General features: G+C 45.1%; 2 protein-coding genes across 5 annotated transcripts in view; both read left to right on the forward strand.

Moving 5' to 3' along the window:
• apba1a (amyloid beta (A4) precursor protein-binding, family A, member 1a) overlaps positions 1 to 23,573 on the forward strand; it is a 230,211-nt gene that overhangs the window by 31,809 nt on the left and 174,829 nt on the right. The gene's annotated exons all lie outside the window — the stretch shown is intronic.
• Positions 2,893 to 22,972, forward strand: pias2 (protein inhibitor of activated STAT, 2). Its single transcript, XM_080894492.1, has 14 exons — positions 2,893 to 3,153; positions 7,222 to 7,387; positions 10,169 to 10,256; positions 10,344 to 10,394; positions 11,421 to 11,511; positions 11,597 to 11,731; positions 13,512 to 13,617; positions 14,082 to 14,155; positions 15,541 to 15,701; positions 17,999 to 18,132; positions 19,048 to 19,231; positions 19,348 to 19,484; positions 19,564 to 19,601; positions 21,529 to 22,972. Exons 2-14 carry the CDS (start codon positions 7,276 to 7,278, stop codon positions 21,721 to 21,723), a joined length of 1,506 nt encoding a protein of 501 aa, XP_080750618.1. The 5' UTR covers positions 2,893 to 3,153; positions 7,222 to 7,275; the 3' UTR covers positions 21,724 to 22,972.

The raw sequence follows: 23,573 nt of genomic DNA on the forward strand, positions 1-23,573 counted from the left end.
AGCCTGTCTCAACCTCTCCCTGAAATCTGTGCAGCATCCTTTACTCTTCATTTCCTACCATTGCATCCTTGCCTCTGCCTTCACTCGCTTCCTCTTGATTTCCAAAGTCGTCCTCCAGCACTACCATCCAACGCTGCTCCAGCTGTCACTCGTTACTCTACGCCGCGCCCTTGATACACGCCCACAACACAAAATCATGGCCAAAAGATCTGAAACTGATAAAAAAGAAGAAGAAAAAATTGCAGCTGTAAAAAACAACAACAGAAAACAGACAAAGGATACTTTATTCAAAATAATTCATCTGCTTGTTTGTTTTAATTTTTAAATGTCAAAAAGAGATGGAAAACACTTTTCCAGATGAACAAAGCTTTTGATCCTAATTTAGTTCCATAGCAATGCGCCACATTTGACACGGCAGCAATACCCACGGCAGGCTGTACCCACGGCAGGCTGTACCCACGGCAGGCTGTACCCAGTCTGTCCCCGGGGCCCATAGTGGGACCCATCAGCTCGGTGGTACATGCTGCTTCGGTGGCCTTAAAGAGCTTGGTCTCACTCTCTTATCTATATAAATTAGCGAGGATTTGACACGTGCTGTGGGACCATTTCCTAACACATGTTAAACAACAGCAGTTTTCAGACTCTTGCTTGTCGTGACAGGCTTCACTGTGAGTTTCCTTGTAGCTGCTGTAAAGTGAACCGCACTGTTATGGCATTATTTTTGTGCCACTATTCTGCAGTGTTGGGACTAACGCGTTATTAAGTAACGCGTTACAGTAACTACGTTATTATTGTGGTAACGAGCACGGTAACTAGTTATTATGCCAAAATCAGGAACGCGTTACTCGTTACTGGGATTTAGATAGGCTCGTTACTCGTCACTTCGTGTGGTGGCTATCACGGAGCTTCCACAGATTCAGTAACGTTAGCAAGTGGTGGAGGCCAGCAGGTGGATGAAGGAAAAGAGACCCGAGGCGGCCGCCGGTCCAAGTGTGAACTGAACTTCAGGTAAGAAGTTATGACCTGCAGTCTCTCTGGGTCAGATATAAACCAAGTTTAGGTGGAGTTTATTTTCGTTATTCGGACTTTTTCCGTACTGCGTGCTAGCTAGCATGACGGAGTTTCTATACAGCTGGGTGGTGCTATGATGTTAGTGATGTTGAACTTTATTTTGTTCATAAGTTATTAGAGTTGCCAACCGTCCCGTCTGGTATTCAGAGAAAATATTACGCGTTTCTTATTGAGGTGAAAAGGAACAGTTTGTCCCGTAATTCAGCTGCAATGAAAAAGACACAAAGCTGGAGTTATTCTGTGTTTACGCTGCACAGCTGCCTCTCCTCTCATTCTCCCGTTTCTACTTCAATCATGAAACTGATCAATGATCAGCTGATCAGCTCTCTTGTTTGTTTATCGCTCACTTTGCGCCGAAAGAGGAAACCAGCGGGTGTCGCGCTAAACAACAGCAGCACGTTTCAGCTTGATCAGCTGTTGTTAGAATTTATTTAATATTAATTTCTAGTATCAGCTGATGTTTGCTGGAGCCACAGCTGTAAAGCTGCTGGTCATGATATGGTTTGGTTATCTGGTGAGAGGGAAACATGAAGATGAAACCAGGAGATGTCCTTACTGGATCATCAGAGCTGTGATGGAGAAACAGGTTTACCTTTTAGGTGACATGGATGAGTTGAAGTTATGAACTGTTTCTGAGAGACAAATAACACCAGGATCCTTTTCTAAGCAGCTGACAGCTGGTAACTGTGCAGGGGCGGGTCTAGCAAAGTGTTGCCAGGGGGGCATGTAGGGCATTAACAGGGAAAAGGGGGGCACAAAGAAATACTTTTCTTTCTTATTCTCATTTAAAATGTCTCGCTTTTAAAAAATAATTATCTGAATCTTACAACAAACGATTGATAGATTGATGCATATATACCATCAGAACAGTGTACATCACTGTCACAACAGTGTTTATTTTCATTCAAAGGCTTTATGATTTTTCCTATAATGGTGGGCCGGTCTCTAGTCAAAATGTCCGGGCCAGTTTTCTGTCCCAGTCCAGCCCTGTATGCAGCTCATCTGCAGTCTGGTGTTACCTACATCTTCCTATTCAGAAGGCAGAATTTCCGAGTTCTGAGTACAATCGAAAGCACCACGACTGCAGTTTTTGTGTTGGATGTAAAAGGCGCACATGACGCTGTGACGTAGGCTAGAATCATGGCAGCAGTCAATGACGGTCCAGGCGTGGGATTTCTCTCGTGGAAATATGCACATTATCTTTTTCTTTCTATTGGTAGGTGGCACAGTGCACTGTGGCAAGTAAGCAAGCTAGAAGACTGCAAAGTTATGGGAGCAACACATTAACAAGAGAATTCTGAGTAAAACCAAAGTTACTTTCCCTAGTAACTAGTTACTTTGAAAGTAACGAGTAACTTGAAGTAACTGAGTTACTTTTGAGAGAAGTAACTAGTAATGTAACTAAGTTACTATTTTAAAGTAACTTACCCAACACTGCTATTCTGAGCACACGTAAAAAAAAGTTTGCAGGTGCAAGTGTTGTATTTTGAGGAGAAATTTATTTTGAGCGCAGAAAAGCTGAATTTGAGTGAACAAAATTCATTCCTGCGTGCAAAAGATGTATTTCAGTGTTTGCTATTATCCACACACACACCAGCAGCCCCTCTCGCTCAGTTTTTGCATTTGCGCTCGCTCGCAATGTGTCGCTCGCGCTCTCAACATTTCTGCCCGTGCGCGTTCAACTCTTTCTCTACACCGTTATATTTGTGCCACAAAACCAGCCAATCACAGACTTGGATGCAAAAAACTCTGATTGGCTGTTCTGGTCTCCAATCAGCTCGAAATGACGAAATGCAATATCCCAGAATGCATTTCGTTCAAAACTCAAACGAGGCAGTGGCGGAGGAAGACAGAGTGGCGGAGTTTGAAATATTACTCTGTCTGCGTCACAAAATAAACTTTAAAGATATTTTCCATGCGAGAATGTTTCTGTGTAAACTTCAAATACCATCACATATTTGCACAAGTGCTCTGACGTTTTCGGAGCTGCCTGGCACAAAAATAACGCCATACACTGTAGCTTCACCTGGAAGTGATCAAGCTGACCGGAACAACAAGATGGCGAGGACTGTGGTGCTTCGGGTAGGCGAAAACAAAACACAACCTGTAACTCGTGTTGACGCTGAAGCTTGTAACGAAGAAAGCAGCTGATGTGTGTTTGTGTGAGTGATGGGCGAGGTGGGCGCCCACAGGCAGGGATGAGCGTAGTCACGGGAATCGTGGACGTTTCACTATGTAGCCCTGATGCTAACACAGGCTAGCCAGTCTCTGCTAGCTCCCAACAACCCGCTGTTATTAGAAGTTAATGCGCCTGAAGCTCGCACACTGTCTTGATGTACTACGTGTTGTATGTGGCAGACATGAGTGTGAGGTATGGTGTAAGAAACATAATAGTTTCCGTGGGAATCTTAAACCAAACTGCTAATCGAAAAAACTACATACACCCGATTAGCCAAAAGTTATCGCGAGGCTGTGAGTTAAACACGATGTACACAAACATGTTAAAACATCCGGGTTTTCATTTTATTAGTAACGAGATTACAGAAACTTTGCTTTCATGTCGTGTTAAATATTCCTGATCCAGCGCTCGTTCACCGCGTCTGTATCATCACACTGTCGTGGGTTCACTCACCGTGGACGTGACACTGAAACAAGACCCCAGATAAAGGACAAACTAAGCTGGGCACTTGGCCGTGCTGTTGTGTGTTCGTCTTCAGTTCTGAGAAACTAGAATCAGTTGTTTGTTCAGCTGATGAAATCAGGTCTGTCACTTTCATTCAGACAAACATTTAAACTCGCTTTTGAAAGTTCAAATGGATTCATTAAAAACACAATGAAATACACGATTGAAGTACTTTTCTTACGCTCTAGTTTTCAGTTCAAACATATAACAAATCCACGTTGTAATAATAAACTTTGACATTTGATCTTTTTCAACTGCAAATTAAGTTAAACTTCATCAAATCTGTTTAATTCAGTCAGATAGTTCTGAGTTTTGTCAAACACACCAACACTGTATCTGTCATAAATGTTGCCATCCGACAGTTTCAAATTACATGCAGTTTATTCCTGATGATACAGCAGCTGTGATAAATCACTATAACATGTTGTTGTCACGTAGAGACAAATTCATATGAAGATATTACTGCTTATTATTGCTGTGAAGCCTTCTTCTTATAACCAGAGCAGCTGCTCAGTCGAATCCTTTTCAGTTGTCCTTGTTGATAAAGACTCATTCTTTGGAAATCTGCCTGCATTTATAAATTAGACCTTTTAACCAGTCAGCCTAAGCAGCTGTGTCCAGAAAGGTTGCCTCAGGTGAAATGGGCCCTCTCGTTTAGTAATGGTAAATGGTAAATGGCCTGTATTTATATAGCGCTTTACTTTAGTAGTCAAAGTCAGCTTTATTGTCAAAGATCATATGTACAGTCGTACACAGGAATTTGGAATTGCAATGCTCCCCCAGTGTACACTAAAAATACAAAGAGAAGGAAATAAAAACAAAATAAAATAAAAAGTTTTATGTACAACACAATACAACACTACACAATTATTTAAACAGCAGTGTCCAACACAATCGTAGTGATTGTGGGTAAGTTCGTGTGCAGTGGGAGTGGGGCAGTCAATGAAAGGCTGATGGTGGTGGGTCAGAGTTTGTATGTTTGGAGGGGGGGCTCAGAGGGAAGAGGTGCATGCAGGTCTGGAGATCATGTGTGAGAGCAGGGAGTGAATTCAGCATCCTATTGACCTGTGGCGTGCCTGTATCGATAGAGTTAGGATTAGTGTTGCCACACAAAATATCACGTGACCTTACTTTAAAGAAAAAAGGAAGACCTACAGAATGAAGCGACGCAGGATTTTCATTTAGTACCATAAGTGTATCTACTCAACATCTTCTAATGAGTTCCAACCTCGGTGACCTCGACCTAAAGGTCAGAGTACGTTTTCTGGGAATCTTGGGAATGTGATAAGTTGAGGATGAGATGATGTAGGATGTTTTAAAGTTGATACCATAGAGTTGAGGGGAGACACTGATGGATTGCAGTAGTTTTTGTAAGAATGTGTTTTAAGCCTGAGACTAGATGAAGGATGATTAGCATGTTTAACGAACAGAAAAAAGACAATTACTGTGTGGATGTCACCTGCCTCTAGGGTTGGGAAACGAGGATTCCTTGGAATCGTTAGTCGGTCTGCCTATAGATCCCAGTTATCAGTTCTTGCACCCTCGTTACGATCAGCTGATTTCAGTTTGTGGAGGAGGAACACAGCAGCGCAGTCCGCAGCGTGGACATGACTTTTATTTTTATTGCACAAAAGGATGAGAGCGTGATGGTAAAGTGAGACTGCTCCAGGACAGAATCACACTATTAACACAACTTCAGCTCTTTACAAGCACCTGCACAGACAACATGCTAACGCTAACGCTAAACTAGCCAAGATCCCAGAGTGACGTTAAAGCTGAGTAAATGCTGACCCCAGACCAGCACCGTTACAAAGTGAGCTGCTGCTGAACTTGAACAGGCAGCAAACTGATGAGCAGTCAGGCTGCAGGTTTCTACCTGTTGATGTTTCTACAGTAGAATCACTTTGAAGTGTCTTTGTGCTGGTTTCATTATGAAATGGGCGATATGACCTGAAATCCATATCACGATATAATTTGAAGCACGTGCGGTAACGATATATATTGCGATATATTCTTTTCTTCTGTATAACGTATTTTCCACACTATAAGGACTTAAAATCCTTTAATTTTCTCAGAAGTCGAGAGTGTGCCTTATGTATGAATTCTGGTTGTGCTTACTGACCTCGAACCGATTTTGGCTGCAGAAATCTGTTAAAAATGTTTTAGTACAACTTTGTAAGCCGCACTGCTTGATGAATCGTCAGAGCATTACGGCTGCCGTAGTGAGGAGCTTCGCGGAGTAATCTGGGTCCAAAACTCCGTCCGCTTCAGGTCCCAAAGTCAAACGAACACTGAGAACATTAATGAATCAATGTTACCGAAGTGGAGGAAGCGCAGTTTTTGGCTTTCTCCATATTTCAACAGTGCTTCATCTCTTTGCTATGACTGTCGCCCGCCATCATTTGCAGATGATAATGGTTGTAGCCGCTGCGATGCTTTCGACCAAAACAGGCGCAGCTTGATGACATCATCAACATGCGCTATCGCGATAGAGCGGTATAGTCAAAATCTCTATCATTGGCCAAATTTATATCGTTTCTATCGTATATCGTCTCTATCGCCCACCCCTAGTTTCATACATAAACACTCAGAGAAAGATCACGAGTGTCCTCATCAGGATAGCATCTGTGCTGGTGTGTGGGGCTGTAGCCTCAGGTTATATTGTTAAATGGTGATTATGAGACAGTGTGTTTCAGCTTATTTTACAGAGTAACCTGAAAGTAATGTTATGAGTGGTATATATCAGATTTGTTATATCCTCCTCAGCTCCCGTCCCTCTGCTGTGGGATCGTGGCAGAAATGTCCTGTTTTGTCTCTGCTTGATAACCATGTAAGCTGAAGCTTGCTGTGTGTCAGTAACCCACATGTTGTCGTGTGTGTTTCACACATGATGACATGTGACTAGTTTAGTGACACAAACAAACACTTTATTCAGTAAAAACAAGCTGGTGTTGAACTTGTTGGGAAAATGTTTGAACCAGAGAAACTGTGGAGTCCTCTCACAGCAGCCGGCTGTACGTCAGCTGCTATGAATGAATTCACATTATGACATTATTATTCCAGTCAAACCCTGAGGCAACAACATGTTGATATGTTGATAAAACACCTGCAGTTATAATATTGTAAAGTACTAACAAAAGGGCCTCTTTTGCTTTTTTATGCAACATTATTCTAAAAATGTTACTGTACGCTCAGATCTACATCACACAGTTGTGCTTTTTTCACTCAGTGCATCAGTATGACTGTAGAAAACTCTTTGAATTTGTTTTTATTTTATGCTAGTATTCAGTCATGTACCGTCGAGGCGTGTTACTGGGCTCAGTATCAGGCTGTCTCTGCTTACGTATGAAGGAGCTGTGTTACCAGTCTGTCTCCAACCGTGGAGGTCCAACCATCACTGCTGCTTGTTCTCTGTTGATTGAAGGCTAACCATAGTAAATACGCATTCATTTCTCTATGTTAAACAGGAGTAAGTTCTGTAACACAGACGGGTGAAGCAGCCGTGTGTCCCCACATCCACCATGAATCTCCAGCAGCCAGCCCCTCCCATCCCCCCTGTCCACCCTGATGTGCAGATGAAGCCTCTTCCCTTCTACGATGTGCTGGATGTTCTGATCAAACCTTCAAGTCTAGGTCTGCTTTCACTTTGTTTTTAACACTGAAAGTCAAATGTTTTATTGGGTTAATACGATAAGAAATGTCGGCCTTTACTCGTGTAAACTGAGCCCAGTGTAGAGCACAGATAAACCATTGCAGGGGTGTCAGACTTCCTGTTCCATGACCTCTTCACAGCAGGTGGATGAACTGCGTCATTTCCTGTGAATTAGAAGCTTTCTCGAGCTTCTCCAGTGTTAGTGCTGCTCATGGTCAGTTAGGTTACATCGAGGGTAGCAGGGATGATTTATGGCGCCCTCACGCTCACCGCGCCGCTTAGTTTGACGTCACACCACAAGACACAAACTTGTGGTGTGTCGACTGGTCTTGATTTTTTACAACCAGGTGCGTTGCCCATCTGGGTGGAAGAGTCTTTTACCCCCATGTTAATGATGCTCCAGAACAGGAGCTCAGAGACGTGCAGATACACAGAAGGAGACGCTGGAACAGTTTGGAAAGAACAAAAACACTCAGCAAAGTCTTGACTTCCAGTTTTGACTTTTCCTCGCCTCTGTCAGCACTGACATGGTGGTGTAGTCTGAGTGGTGACACCTGTGGCTCAGGAGAATACTGCAGTGAGTATTTTATACCCGCAGTACTACTTTAAATGGTCCCAACTAGGGCTGGGCGATATGGCCTAAAATCCATATCGCGATATAATTTGAAGCACGTGCGGTAACGATATATATCGCGATATATTCTTTTCTTCTGTATAACGTATTTTTCACACTATAAGGACTTAAAATCCTTTAATTTTCTCAAAAATCGAGAGAGTGTTCCTTATGTATGAATTCTGGTTGTGCTTACTGACCTCGAACCGATTTTGGCTGCAGAAATCTGTTAAAAATGTTTGATGGATTGTCAGAGCATTACGGCTGCCGTAGTGAGGAGCCTCGCGGAGTAATCTGGGTCCAAAACTCCGTCCGCTTCAGGTCCCAAATCAAACGAACACTGAGAGTTAAAAACGGTCTAAATTCTTTCATCTTTAATAAAATCATCAGCGTTGCTGCTTTATCAGGTGTAACAATTAAGTTTAACATCCAGGCATCCATGAAAACAGAATTTATTAAATTTAACGGAGTTAGAAGTTAGCAGGAAGTTAGCTCGCTAGTTACCACCTAAACATTTCATACCATGTTCTGACTGAGAGATTTTTGAAACTAATTCAAACGTACAGCTCTGCTGTCACTTCCAACATAAATGAAGACAGAAACTAAACAGCAGTGACGTTTGCAGGGTTACTGAAGTTGGGCTAGCTGGTATATAATGATGTGCTACGTGACCGCTAGCGACACAGCTATGTTAGCATAACATTAGCACAGTGAAGCTGGAGGTTGAACGCCAACTTTTTTTCCACTCGATAAAAGTTAACGTGAGGGATTCTGGTGGTCAGGGACAAATGCAATCACATAGCAGGATGCTGTACACGGGCCAAACTAAGTCAGGAGAACAACTGAGATTATTCATCCACAATACGAGGTTAGTTATTAATATACTGCAACAACACCGGAATAGAGCAGCTGCGAGAGAATTCAACATTAATGAATCAATGTTACGGAAGTAGAGGAAGCGCAGTTTTTGGCTTTCCCCATATTTCAAAAGTGCTTCATCTCTTTGCTGTGACTGTCGGCATAATTTGCAGATGATGATGGTTGTAGCCGCTGCGATGCTTTTGACCAAAACAGGCGCAGCTTGATGACATCATCAACATGCGCTAACGTGATTGAGTGGTGTAATCAAAATCTCTATCGTTGGCCAAATTTATATCGTTTCTATCGCCCACCCCTAGTCCCAACATGACTGTTGGAGTGAGTATACTTGGCTCATAACTTGTCCCGTCTGCTTGACAATCAGTACACAATGTTGCCATCTAGAGGACAGAAAATGTAATTAATTTGATTGTCCTAGTCCCAAAAATCTATTTGTAATTTCAGTTAATTACACATCAACAGCATCGAGGACACAGGTGTTTAAATCCAAAAATGTGTTTTTATTTACCCTGAAATATGAAAAATGATGAACAAATCCAAAACTTGGACAGGCAGACCAAGAAAAGAGGTCAACTCGATAAACTCCAAATATTAGCTACAAAAACAAACACAAGACAAACTGGAACTTAAATACTGGGTTAGCTAAACCCTGTGACACACAAGGCTGTCACATGACCAACACTACAAAACAATGAAACTCCAAACACCTCCCCAGCCTGATAAATGAAGCTGTTCAGCAGTCTTTCAGACAGATTCTGGATGCCGTGGTACCTCCTTCCCAAACGCAGGAGGAGTGTGGAGCCATCAACAGCAATGCTGATGGTGCCATGTCGTCTGGAAACCCAGTGATTTGGTTGGTGGATCAGCTGGGTGAGGAGTAGTGGGCTGAGCACACGCTGCTGTGGAGCCTTTTGCGCAGCATGATGTTGTTGGAGGTGTTACTGCTGTTACCATCATGGAACAGGAACTGAACTGAAGTGCAGGAACAGCAGTAGCACATGAGTGGTTTGAGAGCACCAGGGAGGGCGTCCTTTAAGGATGCAGACTGAAACAGGTCGTGGGTGGGTGAGGATGGACTCAGTGTACTCAGGCACATGATGATAAAAGTCACTGCTGTGGGGCAACAGTCAGTATAACAACAGCTAACAGAGAGATGGTGCCGATCTCAGTGGAGAAATCATTGAAGTCAGGATCGTTTGTCCAAAATATAAATGACAGAGAAAGTGTGTGTGTTGTAACCTGACTTGACAGCCCTGGTTTCTGTTGACAGGAGCGAGTACGGCTCAGAGGTACCACCAGGAAAAATATTTTATCTTTGCGTTGACGCCACAACAAGTTAGAGAAGTGTGCATCTCCCGGTAAGCCTGTTTCTTGATTGGTCAGTTCATCTGCAGTAACTGAAAAAAGTTTTTAAAATCGACTTTAACTGATTTAAACTTTTTCAGAGACTTTCTACCAGGTGGGAGGAGAGACTATATGGTTCAGATTCAGCTGAGGTGAGGATGTTCAGTTTTCTGTAAACACTTAAAGTGACATTTATACACCGAACACAGTGCCTAAAGACAACACGACATTGCAGATTTGATCAATCTAAACCGATGTGTGACTTATACACACTGAATTTTGAGGAAAATTCGTCCTCAAAAAACGAACGGTTTAAAAACAAAAGAAGAAGCTGAAGCGATGATGATCTGGTCCTGATGATCCTGAAGGAGAAAAGGAGGAAGCAGAGATTCCGAGTTCCTCCAGTTCTCACGAGCAGGCAGCAACATGGAGAATATCACAGCGTACATACATGTTTCAGGATGGCAGTTTGAACTCAGAGAGGTCATTCAGATGGACCCAGAGCAGCGTCTAGCTGTGTCTGAGCTACAAACTGTATTTCCATATCATTGAATATTCATACCAGTGCGAGATTTGAGCTACGAGGGCACCTGTTACCAAATGCTGTAATCTGATTGGTCAGATCTCTTGATTCGGAAACGTCAGAAAGCTCCAGCTTGGTTCAGATATACACGGCGGGTGAATTGACGCGGTCGGTGTGAAGAGGGCTTTACATTAGAACCTGACCCCCGTCATATTGTCCTCTGTGAGATGTTAGTGTGGATGTTTTACACTCTGTAGTGGCTGATAAATGAAAACAGGAGAAATACCAGCCCACTGATCTGAACACACTGGGACTGGTCCCTGACTTCCTGTGACAATCAAACCAGATTATTTCTGTCATATTATGACAGTAAACATTCATAAATAACTGCTTGTAACAGATCTCGTTGTTTGCGTTTCAGAAAAAACATTATTGTCCAGATTTTTAAATATAAATACAGCTCTGTCTTATTTCTCCTACAGCAGTTAGGCTCGACCCACTTCTCAGTTAAGAGTAATGATGAAGTCTCAGTTACCTAAATAGAGTATATCAGAGTATATCTGTGTATATCAGAGTATATCTGTGTATATCTGTGTATATCTGACTATATCTAAAGTTTCGTACTGGGCTCTGAAATGTTTCTGTGTGTTTTCAGGTTTTGTTTATCAGAGACGAGCTGCCCTCAGGAGGACAATTACCCCAACAGTCTTTGCATAAAGGTCAATGGAAAACTGTTTCCTTTGCCAGTAAGTGCTCGTTGTACTGCAGTCAAACAAGAAGCCAGGCAAACTTTATATTGTGAATATGCTAACGTTGGATTTCTGCCTGCAGGGCTACGCACCGCCACCAAAAAATGGCGTGGAACAGAAGAGACCAGGAAGACCACTCAACATTACCTCCCTTGTTAGACTCTCATCTGCAGTACCCAATCAGATTTCAGTGACATGGGCACCTGAAATTGGAAAGGTAAGAGAAGAAGCTCAAGTTGGAAATGTTTTAAGCATGCTTATGTTTATGCGCTGTGATGTGTGGAGGTGGTGATGCTCTCTGAATTCACAGGGTTGTAATCTGGATACTGCCACACACACACACACTTCTCTTTAAAGGAACACATTTACAGTCACATCGTTCTAGTCTCATCTCTGAAGCAAAACAGCAGAATTGGAAGAAACAGCAACCGGGCTCCGGCTGCAGGGACTCACAGCAGCAACAACCTGTTAAAGAGAAACTCACCGTAGATATGAAACAGACAGATGTGTGTATGGGATGTTGTCGAGACACGAGACTTTACCTGATGCCAAACATCAGTGATCCACACTGTGTATGAAGTGTCTCTGTTGTTATTATTAGTGTGACAATGAGAAGCATCAAGAGATTGACAGACCACGTGATTTTTGCGCATTGCATGCCGGGAACTCGTGGCAAAACAATCCAAGTACCTGCATCAAATGCAAGCATTTGATGCACCGCAAAATGTTCATTCTTCGGTTCCAATAAATTCTTGCTTTTTCTTTGCCCCCCAAAAAGGTATGTACAAAACGAAGGAGAGCAATGCCGGTCCGTACAAAGACAGACTTGATGAAAAGTCAAAGAAAAGATACGAGGAAAAAATCAAAGGAGTGAAAGGGTCAGACCCTTACGAGCACACAGAGGGACAAAAGACATCAGCGTGCTGCCCAACTTTCACCACGCTCATATTTATAATCATACGGTTCTTGGAGTGAGTGCATACACTCGTGAAGTTTAGTAACTTCAGGTCACTGCAACAAGCCCAGGTACAGTTTACCGACGGATGGGTACAGGACCTTGAAATGCACCGTGTAGAACGAAAGACCATCGTACGTATCATAAGTTTACCAGTCTCACAAATCGTCGTCATAAATACACATTCGTTAACAGTTTATTAATAGGACCTTTGAGCTCAACGGTAATTAATTAGCAGTGGAAATAATTTCTGGTAGCATTACAGAAATGTAGCAGTGACAATAATACTGTATGCTGTAATCGTACTGGGCAATTAGTGATACAAAAAACCTGTTTTATCCTGTGAATAAAAGTATATGTTTTTGTCAATGTACCATAATAACAGAAGCGAAACGCAATATTGTGTCAGGACAATTCACTATTTATGCACAATAAACACAATAAATAAAGGAGCATAGCGCGACAATTTCTGTTCAGTGCCAGACTTGCTTGTAACCTATATCACCAATTATGTTATGAAAATGACGCATTAACTACAACAGCAGACTGACCTTTGTGTAAATGCTTGGAGCAGACTAACCTGTGAGCTGGAGTGTTCTGGGACGTTATATTTGATCTTTGAATGGCTGCAATCCAGTCGCGTCTTTGTTACTTCGGAAACATGGCTCGAACAATTTCTCTTCAACGACGTAATCCGATAACAACCGATCTCTTTACCCGTCGGCTTCCCGTGGCTGTCATGCGACCGGCTATTGCAGTTAATAATACAACAGCTTCTTGACATTTTTGTGTTTCTTTTTATCGCTGTGTGACTGGTTTCAATTGAAAGCCTGCGTGCGCTAGTACCGCTTGCCACGAGTTCCCAGAATCCTTTGCGGTTTTACCCCTGAGTGACGTCACATTTTCAATCTCTATAGCTGAAGCCGGTTGTGTCATTGAACATCTGTTGTTCCTTCCTGTTATTGATGTCATTTTAATCCTGAGCGTGTGTTTGACTCCTGCTGTTTCACACTGAGTATGAGCCACGCCGTCTTTGTTTCAGACCTACTCCATGTCTGTGTACTTGGTGAGGCAGCTGACGTCTCCCCTGCTCCTGCAAAGACTGAGGATGAAGGGCATCAGGAACCCAGACCACTCCAGAGCACTGAGTAATAATGAGCTTGTTACTGTAACAGTTACAGAGCAGCAGTAACTGTTACAGCAGTAACAAGCCCCCCCCACACACACAGTACAGGTCTGATTGTAATCAAATGGTCTTCACCCAAACGTGAGCTGCATGAGCGACTACAACACTGATGCCTCAGCTTTACAGTCTTACTACGACTTTATTCATCCTCCTCACACTTATGTTTCCCGCGTATACTCAGGTAGATCACATGACATCAGGTAGATCACATGACATCAGGTAGATCACATGACATCAGGTCATGCTGACAAACAGCAGAGACATGACAGTTATGTTCTTAGTTATTTCCTGCCTGAGACTGACATGTTCCAGGCAGGAGTCAAAGCTGAGTATAAGACCAGGCTCATAGTGTAGAGATGTGGTGAAGCCCTGTCGTGTGTGTTTCAACCTGTGTCTTTGCATTTTGCCCTCCTCTCTGTGTTCCAGTCAAAGAGAAGCTGACAGCAGATCCAGACAGTGAGATTGCTACAACAAGCCTTCGAGTGTCTCTTATGTGCCCGGTAAATAAGCAGCCATGCAACATGTGACACGTTTGAAGCTCCCTGAAGTTTGAACACTGTGTGTGCTGAGTCCACGAGTCAGAACGAGGTGTCTACATGTAGTGTTACTAACAAGCTCCACCTTAAACCCTCCTCACTGTAGAACTGCACTGATATAGAACTGCAGCCAGACTCTGTTCTATGGGACGTTTTGTGGCTTTGGACCTGAAAATATTTGGACAGCAGCACAAACTAAACTAACACATTCATAACAAAACAGTCAACATGTAAGTAGTGTGCAGGAAAATGACATGAACCAAAACATGAAGAGAAATCTGGACTCATATGTAAACAAATGATAAATGTCATACATGGCTCTTGTCCCGATTCGTGATTGAGGTGAGAGACAAACGACCTCTGGTCCAAGTGCGTCAAAACAATGATTTTATTAAACACGTGTGTGGAAAGATGCACAGCTCGATATTGTCACCCCAGATCTCCCGTCAAAACGTACTTTCAGCATGGTTTTATCATGTCAGGGTTCACGCCCCTTCTCGCGTTAGACAAAACATCACATGTACAGGTTATAATTAACGACAGTTCAACTAGTTTCCGTGTTTAACAGCATTTCCCCCTATATGGTTGTCTGGCTGCTCCAGATGCTTCCTGTAGGCCCGGATCACTAGTTGCCAAGCAGAGACAAAGCTAGATGTCTTTCACCTTTACCCTAGAAATTATACTTCATGTCTATGTGTATGTAAGCGTGTTAGGCACAGGATTGAGTGGTGTAATCAACTCAATCACAATGTACTGTATCACATTCTTATACACTAGGTTGACAATGTGTTGACTAATTGTAACACACAAAACTGACCTGGGTATTGTAGCATGCAGGTCATTTCATCAATATATCAGTTCAGACATAACGCTGAACGACACTTTTAACCTTCATTAGACTGTATGCTTAACGCTATCATGAGCACAAATGTCATACCATGATTGGATATGGGGCGCATAGGGTCAAAAAAATCGGATTTGATGCGCTTTCGCCTGCAGTGTGAACGTAGCCTAAGTAGGAGCTGGTTGGGCCGAGGTCAGGTGAAGGTCATAGTGTTAAAGAAAACCTGCCGAGCTGTGATTATTAAACTCTGCTCGGTTGAGAGGGAACTCCCTTCAGCTCCAGTTGAGGCTGTGTGGTTGAGTCTCCCTGCAGCTTCAGCATTATGACCGTGTGCACATATGCAGAAAGCTGCTGATGATTTGACTCTTACATACGTCACAGATGTTGACACATGAACCTATAACGCGTTACACACACTCATATTTCCTGAGTTTCACGTATGAGCCGAGTGCTGACCCGCTGTGTTTACCCATCGGCCTGACCTCAGCTTTGTTTCGTCCTGCAGCTGGGTAAGATGCGACTGATGGTGCCATGCAGGGCTGTGACGTGCTCCCATTTGCAGTGTTTCGATGCTGCCCTCTACCTGCAGATGAATGAGAAGAAACCCACCTGGATCTGTCCTGTGTGTGACAAGAAGGCTGCGTATGAGAGCCTCATCATTGATGGGTAACTGAGCAGGCCGTCATCACAGAAACATGACATACTGGAGATCATTTAAGCAGGACCACAGCTCCCTTTTTCATTTGATCCACCTCATGTCAGTACATGGGGATCTGCACTGGTCTGTGAGGCCTTCCCCAAACTGCAGCCTCATTCATGCTCCTCCCATCCGCCATTATCTAATAGAAATGCTGTCAAACCTAAATGAGGATGTGGTCCAGCTGGTGAAACACTGAACAATCATCCATGTGTGCTTTATGCACCGTTTGGTGCCCGTATGTGTCAGATACTCAGGTGGACTGATGGCTGAGGTCCACCTGTTGGTGACTTGGATCGGGCCTGGGTAGGCTTGGCCCAATTTATAGTGAGGCTGTGCTCAGCTCAGTGTTGTTTACCTGCGTATCTACCTTACAATATAAAGCACCTCGAGGCGACTGTTGTTGCAATGCTGTATAAATAACACTGAATTGAAGGTGGGACCATGAATGTGACGCTGCAAGTCCGTTAGGTGATGCTGAAGGTGGTCAGTCCATCTGCCCCACAGGCTGAATGAAACTCTGGATGACATGTTGGTGTCCCCAGGTGAGAGAGGTTAGTGACGGGAGAAGATGTTAATGTAAATGAAAGGAACAGAGGTGATGAGAGGTTAACTAGGTTTGATGTTAAGAAGAGAAATGCAAGAGGATGGATCGTGGAAAAGGATGGAAATAGCTTTGTTGAAGATGGAGGTAATATGTGAGCAGAGCCAGGTTCACACAGGTACATCTCATTTAAAGGTACCATCTGAAGAGGTAGGAGACTGTAAGGTGGTGGCAGCAACAGTCTACCTAGGCAGTATAGGATGGATGAAGGTGGAGGAAAGGATTACGTGGTGGAAGCTGAAGGCTGACTGTTGCAAAGAGTTGGGGTCTGGGTTGGACTGAAGCACTACAGCACAACTGCCAAGAAGGTGTTTGGGATAGTGTCTGGATAGAGGAAAGAGGACAAGGAGACTTGGTGGTGGAATGAGAACGTATCCAAAGGAAGAGTTCAGCAGATGGTCTGGGAGGGGATGTAGACAGGAGGCTAGGTGTGCAGCCACGAGAGGAGCGGCAGAAGAAAAGGCTTCATCTGAGGCTGGAGAAAAGACCGATTGGCTGGGACGAGAGATTGAAGGACAGAGATGGGAATGTGCAAGTGAAGGAAGTGCACTGAAAACGTCTTAAACAGGAGCTTACTGTCTCTGTGGAGCCAGAGACAACATACTGAGAGGAAGTGTGGTCCTACATGAGGACGTGTGAGGGTGGAGCAGGACATGTATGAGCACAGTGAGGTTTGTGGGCAGAAGAACAAGAGGAAGACCACAGACGAGGCTCATGTATGTGCTGAAGGAGGACACGGAGAGGGCTGGTGTGACAGAAGAGGATGTTAGGCTGAGATGGAGGCAGACCTGTGGCAGCAGGAGCAGCTGAAAGAAGGAAGAGTCTATCTGAAGCCCAAAGCCTGCAAATACAAGACATCCTCCTCATTTTCCCCTCAGCTATAAAAGACTGATGGGGTCATGTTGTCATTTACACCCAGGTTTGTGAAACTGACCTCACAGCCCAGTTTTAATCTGTGCTGCTGGTTTCAGTCAATACGCAACTGTCCTGTTTATAAGGCTGCAGTCAGCTGAGACTGAAGGAGTCAGCTGGAGGATGAAGAAACGTTCCTCCCACTGAAAACATCCAGATGAACAGAATCAACTTCCTGGGATTTCCTGACCAGGATCATTGAGCAGTCATTAAGACTTCAGAGAGTTATTCCTGAAGACTGCTGAAGGAATTACAGGAGCGCTGCCTGAGAACAAACGTGTTCATACTAGAGTTGAACTATAAACTGGTTTTGCTTTTTATACAAGATTTAGATTGTTCAGTGCATGTTTGAATGATTCACTGCAGACATTTCTTATTTTCCAAGCAAATGATCAAAACTGAGGCAGGTCTTTAGCCTTCTGCACAGCACTGCACTCCACATATAATGAATATGCATGTAATCTTCCCTGTGCACAGATGCATATGTGATCAGTACTGATGACATCAGACTGAGCTGTTTGGACATCTCTAACACTGACACAGTGCTGACAGCCTGCGTGACGCGTTCGTGTGACCGTACTTCACATCAGTGTTTTACCTCTCTCTCTCTCTGTGTGTCTCTCTCTCTGTGTGTCTCTCTGTCTCTGTGTCTCTCTCTCCCTCCCTCCCTCCCTCCCTCCCTCTCTCTCTCTCTCTCTCTCCCTCCCTCCCTCCCTCTCTCCCTCCCTCCCTCCCTATCTTGTACTAAAGATTGTTCTTGGAGATCCTGAACGACTGCTCGGACGTGGATGAAATCAAGTTCCAGGAGGATGGGACGTGGTGTCCAATGAGACCAAAGAAAGACGCTGTAAAGATCCCCACTCAGTCCGTTCCAAAGGTGGACAGTAAGTATCGTCCCCTGCACACCTGGCAGCTTCTAGATGGTGTGGATTCATGTATATGTGAGTCCTGTGGGCACACAGCACTGGCCTGTATGGTGGGCAGGGCTGCAGAGGCTAGTGTGTTAAAACAAATGTCAGTGGCTGCTTTGATTTAGGAGCTTTGTTAAATAAATAAATAAAATATTTGATTCAACTGTATTTATATATCACCAAATCAAAACAAAGGTCTTCTTAAAGCGCTTTATATCGTAAGATAAAGAGTCGACAATAATACAGAGCAGGACTGAAACTTTGAATGTGAGTCATGGAGAAAGGAGGATAAGGCCTGGGACGACCACAGACTATTAGCATCAGGGGGTGATCACGTGACCCTGTTTCTAAAATAGTTTTGTTCCTGTGTCAACAGAAGTCCTGTAAGTTTCCAAAAGAAAGGTGAAGGATGTTTGCAAAGCTGTTAAAGACTCATTGTTGTCTGCACAGCACTGAGAAATCCTTTTAATCTCACTGGGACAGAACTGGGAGAAATGGATTTATTCATGAATCCATCTTTGTGTCATTGTGTTGTAAATGAAACTGTAGGTTTTTGATGCTTTGACAGTGTTGTTATCAGACCCAATAACTGAGCTGAAAGAGACGGAGAGGAACCGACTGCGTGTCCAACAAACCTCCAGTGAGGATCAGTAATAACAGACCATCATCTTCTCCCAGTGTCCCAACCTTTAAGTCCACTAATGGACTAAAGAGCTTACAGAGTGGCTCCATACATGCTGATTTTAGCCATAAACCGTCTGTTGGCTGAAACCTCACCTGTAGTAACCAGATTCAATTCAGCTCGTTGAAAGATGTGAAAATGATTGCTGTCGGTCTTTTCTTGGGACGGGAGGAGCAGACTCATGTCAGGTGACCTTTACCTTTCAGCCTCGGCTCCTTTGCGTCAACCGTCGGTGGCCCCTCATTCTACTGAGCCCAGCTGCACCAAGAGGGCGGATGTGATCGATCTGACTATAGAAAGCTCTTCTTCTGATGATGAAGAGGACAAAGACCCTCCACCCAAGAAACGCTGCGTCTACATTTCCAAGAATGAGGAGATGCATGCAAAGGGGTGAGCCATGTTTCAGTTTTCCCGTGAACCATCTGGTGTGACCGCGCTGTACCCCAGCATGTTGATGATTACATGTGTGCTCATCAGCTGTGTGTGTTTGTCTTTGATGTTCTCAGAGTGTTGAGCTACCAGCCCACTGTGCGAGTGCCAAACGTCCAGGCCCTGGACCCGTCGTATCTGAACTCCACACTGGCCGACTATGCAGTCCCCTTCCATCCTTCTGCCTTGGCCTCCATCCCCACAGACATGCAGAGTGAGTCAGAGAAACACTCACTGACTGTCGGCTATGTGCACATGGATACTGTTCAAAATCTGATTCTTCTGTCTTTCAGGTCTGGATCTGTTTTCCTTAATTCAAACTGATCCACAGGTATGTGTTTTATGTTCCCTCCTTTTTTTAATGCTGTCTGAACTGACAGCACAGTGACGCAGTCTCATAATGTTCCTGACATGCAAGCTTTCTGTTTGTTTCAGTTAGAGTGGATTTGACATGTGGTGCCAAATGGTACAAAATTCCAAGATTCAAAGCTCGGCTCTTTTGTGTAAGCAGGTCTGACCAAACGTGGCAAAGATTTAGACGATAGATTAACTTCACGTCACGGCAACAACAACTCTTAGTCTGTGCAAATGTTTCTGTGGAAAGCAGAGTAGCATGCCTCAAATGCAAACACAGTAGCCACATAGTGTGCGAATGAAGAGGTTGGCAGAGGCACTATGCAGGAAACATCTCCTGGTACGCATCTTCAGTGATGTATCCTGGGGCCATCAGGTGTTTCGGGTCTCGCAGCATCATAGACCTTCGCCCAGGCGACCCAGCTGGGGGTGATCAGGCCCCGACTTGCGCACCAGTAGCTACCCACGGATCAGCCCTCTTAATCCACAGCCAGCTTGTGGCTTTCCCTGCTGCCTCGCTCACAACCTGGACGGCGCTCTTCTTCGCTGCTCCAGCCACACCCAGCCGGCCTAGGACTTTGCAGAGCGATCGTCCTGCAAAGCCCCTCCATCCCACCTCTATGGGCTCATAGAAAGTCTTTCAGCCCCTTATCCTGCACTAGTTCCTGGTACTTGGCGTGCTTCCTCTCGTTGACCTCCTCGATCCGCTCTTCCCAGGGCACTGTGCGTTCAGCATGAGCAGATGTTTTGAGCCCTCAGAAATGATGATCATGTGTGGGTGCAGGGATGTTTTTACAGTGTGCTGTTTACCCAGGTCAGCCTGCAGCTGCCAATCAGAGGCTGTGTCTGGGGGCCGGTTGTTGAATGTGGGCGCACCTGGGCTTTCTGTCCAGCCTTAATAAAAGAGATTGGCTTCATCAGAGCGTGATGGTGCTTGCTGGTACTGATTGCTGAGGCAATCTTTTCAGCAACTACTCTGAGCACCTGGTCGTGTCGCCAAGAACACGACCATCGGCCAGGGCCTTTGGGCAGCTGCCGAGGATCTATGGTTCCTCTTCCAAAGCACAGGGGACAGGCAGGTGTCTCACTCGTCCCCCACACATGGAGCTTTACTGGGCTTGGCAGGCTGCCTGCACGAGGAATCTGATGCGCTGGAAGTCTGCCTGCATGATGTTTGCCCAGGTGACCTTGAGCTGCAAGGTGCTCTCCCACCTTGTCCACACTCCCTGCTGCCTGAGACCTCCGGCCCTGCTTACTCGCTCCTCCTCCATACCTGCTCGGACCTCTTCCTGGAGTAGCTGGTGTCTCTCCTTTCCCTGTGCCCTGCAGGCCTGGGCCTTTGGGAAGCACCCCGAGCCTGCTCCCCCTGTTGCTAAGACCCCCACCGGTGTCTTCTGCCTTAGGCGTGACTCTGTCACCTCAACTGCCTTCTCGGCCTTCCACTTTGTTCCTTACCTCCTCACCTTGTTGCCTGCTGATGTTACCTTGCAGTCTTTGGGATCTCTGTACTGTAGGGCTTCTCTTGTGTGCGCCACCTTGAATCCTCTGTGAGACCACTGAAGACAAAGTGTGCTGGAAGAGTAGATGCAGAGCGAAGACGGGTGGCAAATGCACAACCAGAGTTGTGGTGAGTCGTACAGGAGGCTGCACACTAAGGAAGGAGGAAAGGACTTTTATTTTGTAGATGAAAAGAGTGAATGGGACAGGATATGGAGCTGTTAGGGAGCAGCGCTGTAGTAGCTCCATCCCACGGAGGTGTGGAAGTCCGAATCTTTTTTATATGGCACGTCAATTAGTTTGTGTTTTTGTTTGTTTGTTTGTTTGTTTGTTTTTGACAGATGTTATATGCAGTAAAACTTTCATTTACTCTGACGTTGATCTGACCAGCGTGTCTCTCTGCGCAGCATTACTCGCCTCAGATGTTCTTGGATAACCTGACGAGCAGCATGCAAAATGCAGCTGCAGCAACCAGCAGCCACTATGACGCCATCAGCCACGCCGCCAGCTCCTTCCATGACACTAGGGTCCTCACAGGAGGGGGCGGGGGCACGGGAGGAGGGGCCGACGGCGGCACATCGGATATCATTTCTCTCGATTGAGCCTCGCCGTACTGGACCTGATGGAGCTGGTTTTCTTTTTAATGTGAAATATTGTAAATGTTCAGTTTTCCACACGAGCACTCTGATGGCAGCGCCTGTTTTAACAGCATTAGCATGATAAATGCCATGGACCACATTAACTGAAGACATGAGTTTCTTAATCATGTCACGTCATGTTTGCTGTTCATGGTCCTTTAACAACATGCAGACATTTGTACATAAAACGAAAATGTCGTTTTTGGTTTTAGTTGATTGAACTTTGTTTTCTACACGGTGACAGGAAGTCTTGTGACGTACATGGTTACACTTTCAAAGGAAAAGCTTCAGCCTGAGCTCTGTGAACGTCGTCCTGTCAGGACTGGAAACATTTACAACACCGAGCTGTTGTAGCGATTTGTTTCCTTTCATGTAAATCGGACCTGAACTGTGTGCCTCGCCACTGTGGAGTGGACTCAGAGCGGACCCGCTGCTCTGGGCTGGGCGTAAGAAGACGCTGTCACAGTGAGTGGGTGTTTCCCCACACAGACGGTGGACTGAGCCGTCTCCAGCTCTGGTGGTGTCTGTGGACGTTGTTACAGGGTGGATTTCATGTCATACCAACACAAACTGTTTGTTCTATCGTACAGTAAATGAATCAGAGCAATAAGAGCTTGACAGGTTCGTTACACAGAGCTGTGATTAAAGGTTGCAGACTTCGCTCTAGTTTAACGAACTGCTTTGTGTTTGTAATCAGTGACGTGCTCTCAGAGGTGTTCAGGTGGATGTTAATCTCAGGGTACATGTGATGTATACACCTGCACTATGTTCACAGTGACGTCCTGACGTTCTTCACATACTGTTTCCCGTTTAATAGTTTCCATAGTTACAGCAGACATGTCGCCTTGTCACAGCAGGCAAAGCATCCATGTAATCGAAGCTCACGTCTGTGGCAACGCTGCTGCCTCATTAACATTAGTTCATGTCACAGGCGCGCAGTTATTGTTGGTGTTATCATCATGTTGAGTCCACGCCCTCAGTCATGTCTGTCCATCAGTCCCGCCCACATCACGACTCATTTAAATGTGAAAACAAACAGTCATGACGCTCATCGCTCTCACAAAGGAAATCCAGACTTTGAGCCGTTCCCGTGTCTTCAGTGTGTTAACACGTACGAACAGTTCAGAGGATGTGATGTGTTGGTGCAAAACTGCAGGTGCAGACATTTCCTGTTTGAGTGCACACACACACGCACGCACACACACGCGCACGCACGCACACACGCACACGCACGCACGCACACACGCACACACACGCGCACACACACGCGCACACGCACACACACATGCACACGCGCACACACACGCACACACACGCGCGCGCACACACGCGCACACACACACGCACGCACACACGCACACGCACGCACGCACACACGCACACACACGCGCACACGCACACACACATGCACACGCGCACACACACGCACACACACGCGCACGCACACACGCGCGCGCACACACACACACACGCGCACGCACACACGCGCGCACACACACGCAAACACGCGCGCGCACACACACGCGCACACGCAAACACACACTCACACACACGCACGCAAACACGCACGCACACACGCACGCACACGCACACACACACACGCGCACACACACACGCGCACGCGCGCGCACACACACACGCACACACACACTCTGTCTCCCAGCAGAGCAGCAATGGTCCCATCACAACATTAATCTGCGCTCAGCCAGTCTCAGGGAGTCTCAGCTTTCTGAAGTGGCTGCATTAATTCAAAAACAGCCACATGAAATTGTTAAAGTTATAAAAATAGAGGGACGTAGAATATTTTTAGGTCA

This window comes from Rhamphochromis sp. 'chilingali' (genome assembly GCF_963969265.1).
Source record: "Rhamphochromis sp. 'chilingali' genome assembly, chromosome: 10".
In the NCBI taxonomy this organism is placed as follows: domain Eukaryota; kingdom Metazoa; phylum Chordata; class Actinopteri; order Cichliformes; family Cichlidae; genus Rhamphochromis; species Rhamphochromis sp. 'chilingali'.

Excerpts from the sequence above, each read along its gene's own strand:
- pias2 (XM_080894492.1), top strand. The coding sequence starts at position 7,276 with ATGAATCTCCAGCAGCCAGCCCCTCCCATCCCCCCTGTCCACCCTGAT. Across the intron at positions 13,618-14,081 it reads AGACCACTCCAGAGCACTGA|TCAAAGAGAAGCTGACAGCA; the intron begins GTAATAATGAGC and ends TCTGTGTTCCAG. Across the intron at positions 19,232-19,347 it reads GAGGAGATGCATGCAAAGGG|AGTGTTGAGCTACCAGCCCA; the intron begins GTGAGCCATGTT and ends TGATGTTCTCAG.